This window comes from Sinocyclocheilus grahami, unplaced genomic scaffold (genome assembly GCF_001515645.1).
Source record: "Sinocyclocheilus grahami isolate Dianchi unplaced genomic scaffold, SAMN03320097.WGS_v1.1 scaffold198.1, whole genome shotgun sequence".
NCBI lineage: Eukaryota > Metazoa > Chordata > Actinopteri > Cypriniformes > Cyprinidae > Sinocyclocheilus > Sinocyclocheilus grahami.
In genome coordinates, this window is record NW_015505377.1 from 528,962 (window position 1) to 533,348 (window position 4,387).

The 4,387-nt window shown below is 35.7% G+C and overlaps 1 protein-coding gene across 1 annotated transcript in view; it reads left to right on the forward strand.

Moving 5' to 3' along the window:
• Positions 1–2,782: 2,782 nt before the first annotated feature.
• LOC107595167 (A disintegrin and metalloproteinase with thrombospondin motifs 14-like) overlaps positions 2,783–4,387 on the forward strand; it is a 65,495-nt gene continuing 63,890 nt past the window's right edge. The window contains 1 exon segment of the mRNA XM_016285508.1: positions 2,783–3,119. Coding sequence (XP_016140994.1) covers positions 3,041–3,119 — 79 coding nt within the window. The 5' untranslated portion in view covers positions 2,783–3,040.

Below are 4,387 nucleotides of genomic sequence, written 5' to 3' on the forward strand. Positions count from 1 at the left end.
ATAATGGCAGTAAACAATTCGTGCTGCTTATTGACAGTGGACTGTCGGATTTCTAATACAAAGAATGGTGGAAATGTGTCTTTTTTTAGACGTTTGAGCGGGTGGCATGTCAACTTCTGGCTCAACCAATGGCATGGGTTTGGGGCGGGACTATGTGTTTAACCGACCAATGACAGATGGGGCGGTGTTTAGGGAAATCAGTTTGAAAACAGTTATTATTTTTGCAATTTCATTTGTTGATGACACAATACACCAGACGAAGGCCTCATCTGAAAGCCTGAATCACAGTAAACTCTGGTGGGACAAATGAGCATCATTTACACTGTCACGAAGCAGAATCACTTCTGATGTATTTTACTTTATCCCTAAAGCCTGACATATGAAATGATACTCAGAATATCTTTTTATTTGAACAACAGTTGATTCAATCTTTAGACAAAATATTGCATATGTATTTTTTTGATGAGTACCATATTTTACCCATTAGGCTTATACAGTGGGGAAAAAAAGTATTTAGTCAGCCACCAATTGTGCAAGTTCTCCCACTTAAAAAGATGAGAGAGGCCTGTAATTTTCATCATAGGTATACCTCAACTATGAGAGACAAAATGAGAAAAAAAATCCAGAAAATCACATTGTAGGATTTTTAAAGAATTTATTTGCAAATTATGGTCGAAAATAAGTATTTGGTCAATAACAAAATTTCATCTCAATACTTTGTTATAATATACCCTTTGTTGGCAATGACAGACGTCAAACGTTTTCTGTAAGTCTTCACAAGGTTTTCACACACGGTTGCTGGTATTTTGGCCCATTCCTCAAGAGCAGTAATGTTTTGGGGCTGATATAGTGAGAATTATAGCTCAATTTTATTTAGAGACTCAAACTGAGCAAAAATATGGAATTTGGTGCAGATGCTGATATTTATATGATTAAATTCTGCTGCTTGTGATGTAAATCACTGAGATCTTTATAACAGTAGAGCAGATACTGACATAAAATGATATAAACATCAGTCGTGTCTCTATATCTCCAGTAATCTGTCTCAGTGAGATGAGATTGAAATGCTCCAAACATATAATGCAGTGATGGAGAGCTGAAGAAATAAAGGCTCCTCCTCAGATGTGAGATGTTCTGGAGGCTTGTGAAGATCATTCCTCCGCTGAGGAACAGTGAAAGTAAAGCTTCTGGAAACAAACGCTCCTCAAAAGATCCTGAGGATCAGATTTGAGACTCTAAAACATGATTGATGGAGAATCAAGTAAAGCTGAGCTGCTTCAGTCCAGTAAGTGTTCATTTGGAGATATTACTGACGTTATTCTGACCTTTACTTGATCAAAATCAGTCAAGATTTAACACGAGAAGCTCCAGCTGAAGCTGGACGTTTATACATTAAGTACGCACACATTAAGTATCATAAGTACCATTATAAACACCATAAAGTATCATTCGATTTGTACTGATCTGGTGCTTTGCAGTATGAATTTTGTATGCAAAAGTGCAGAAAGAAAATAGCATGAGATGGGAATGACGTGAAGGTCAGCAAATGATGATAAAATGTTCATTTTGGCTGAACTATTCCTTTAATGAATGACTAACATAAAACCAAGCGATGAAGCTTTCCGAACTGTTTGTGCTGGACTAAACAAGCATTATAAAAGGTTGCATGTGACTCAGTACAGCTGCACTTGAGTGCTTTAACAAGACCGGTTCACATCTGAGTCACACCTGAATCACGCCACAAACCTCCAGGATAGGGGATGATTGTCTATTATCAGCCAATAGCGTGTGAGATCAGGGGATTTGATTTATATCATCTCTCTTCTGGGGAGCTGCTGGTCATCAGCTGATTGTATGTGAAAGAAAGAGCTCTAACAAGTGGACGAGAGAGTTGCTGGATTGGACTCGCTCTTGAAGATTGTGACTTTTAAGCTCCTGGAAGGAACATTTCTGTTGATGTTTTGGTCTTTCACTAATCACAGCCTGTCCAGCAGCTCTGCTAATGAATTCAAAAACATGCAAATGAGCAGCAATGGCGCGCCTGATTCCTCGTCCAGTAGAGGGAGCTGCACTTCAAATAGATTTTAAACTTATTTCTGGTCCCACATTCATATTGTAAATATTAATTTAATTACACCAGCTTTTCTCCCCCTCCCAAAAAGTAAGATAAGCTATTTTTCTCACATATGCATTCAGTGCATGTGCTAAAGTAATACTGCAATCAAATTTTGCAAACTTTTTAAAAATTATTTATTTAATTATAATTTTTGGATAAGCCACATTTATTAACTGTTTATGTCATACAGTACAAAAAAACAACAACTCGATTTTAGTTTAATTTTTAATAATAATAATTTTTTTCCAAACCAAAAAAAAAAAAAAGATCTGTACTTCAAAGTCTTAAATAATTTTATTTATGTTCCCACATACATAATTTAATTATGCCAGTACTCCACCGAGCAATGTCTTCCCTATATATATATATAGGCCTACATACAAATATTGCATTTCAAAATCTGTGACGTGGATCGCAGTGCATAAGTCATATGGACTGTTTTAATGACTGCTTTTATGGAAACTAAGGGTGCATAAATGATGATTTGTTAGTTGAACCATCCCTTTAAATGACTTTTTCAAATTCTGCCTTTTTCCCACCAGTGTGTTTTTAAAGTGTAAATGTCCAACAAAAGCGCCACAGAGACTTTCCAATGCATTGAACTTCTTTTAACCATTGCATTCCCTCTGATTAAAAGCACGTTTGACCATCACGCGTGGAGCTTCAGGCGCTCTCCTCTTCCTTGCCTCTGCTCGAGCTGTCGTCACGAGCTCTCAGTGATGGGTTGTCCCATCTGAGTCCAGTCCACTTCAGTCCAGCAGAACTCTGCAGAAACTCTCGGTGTCCGTCAGTCTGGAGTTTGAGCTCCGCAGTTCCGCGCAACTTTCTCCAACACACCGTTCCTCATGAACCGCGTCCAGGAGGAAAGTTTCCACTGTACTTCCAGAAGAAAAGTCTCGTGCGTTGGCTCTCACCGCCACAGCTATGGATTATATGTATCTATTCATGTACTGTACGATAAACCTCTTATTTATGGACTATAGACATGCTGCAAAATCTCATGGTAAGAGAAGCTGGTTTATATGAGTTTATCTTTGATTTTAGTGTGAACAGTAAATACTTCACCAACTTTTAGCAAGAAAGAACGGGTTAAAAGCACTCCAGTAGAATTAACTCGAGATCAAGTCGCCAAAATTGTTTCTGCTGCAAATAGGCAACTGAGTGAATGCGACTTTTTGCATGCATGTCCATTCATATGTCTATGAACAGTTAACTTCATACGTTTGAATATTCATACTTAATACATAAATATGATAAAAAAGTAATAATTATTGTGCATGCATATTGCATTATATATATTGCATATTGCATTATATACATATGGCCTTATATAGCTTATATATTTATGTACATATACAGTATATATATTGAGCATGCATATTGCATTATATAGCCTCTCTCTCTCTCTCTATTATATATAATATAATATGCATTATAATATGCATGCACAATATATTCATGAATTATATAGCATTTATGTATTATATATTGCACATGCATATTGCTTCATATAGCATATATATATATATATATATATATATATATATATATATATATATATATATATATATATATATAATATATAAGTATATATAAATATATAATTGTGCAGCTGGTGGATGCATAGAACAAGTTATATATATTCTCATAATGTGATTTTGATTTGAAGTCATGTTATTTATCTTCTTTCATCAGATGGATCAGATTGACCCCTAAAGGGTGTATATTATCTTAAATGTATATATTAGTACCTAGTGATCCAATGATCCCTTTTATACTTTTTTTTGAGTGTACAAATAATGGTGAAACAGATAATTTACCAAATAAATAAGAAATATATATATATATATATTTATATGCACTGAACAAAATTATAAACGCAACACTTTTGTTTTTGCCTCCATTTTTCATAAGCTGAACTCAAAGATCTAAGACTTTTTCTATGTACACAAAAGGCCTGTTTCTCTCAAATATTGTTTGTTGTTAACATTCCACAGGCCACAATCAATAACCTGATCAACTCTATGCGAAGGAGATGTGTTGCACTGCATGAGGAAAATGGTGGTCACACCAGATACTGACTGGTTTTCGGACCCTGCAAAACTGCACATTTTAGAGTGGCCTTTTATTGTAGCCAGCCTAGCCGCCACACCTGTGCAATAATCATGCTGTCTAATCAGCATCTTGATATGCCACACCTGTGAGGTGGATGGATTATCTCGGCAAAGGAGAAGTGCTCACTAACACAGATTTAAACAGATTTGTGAACAA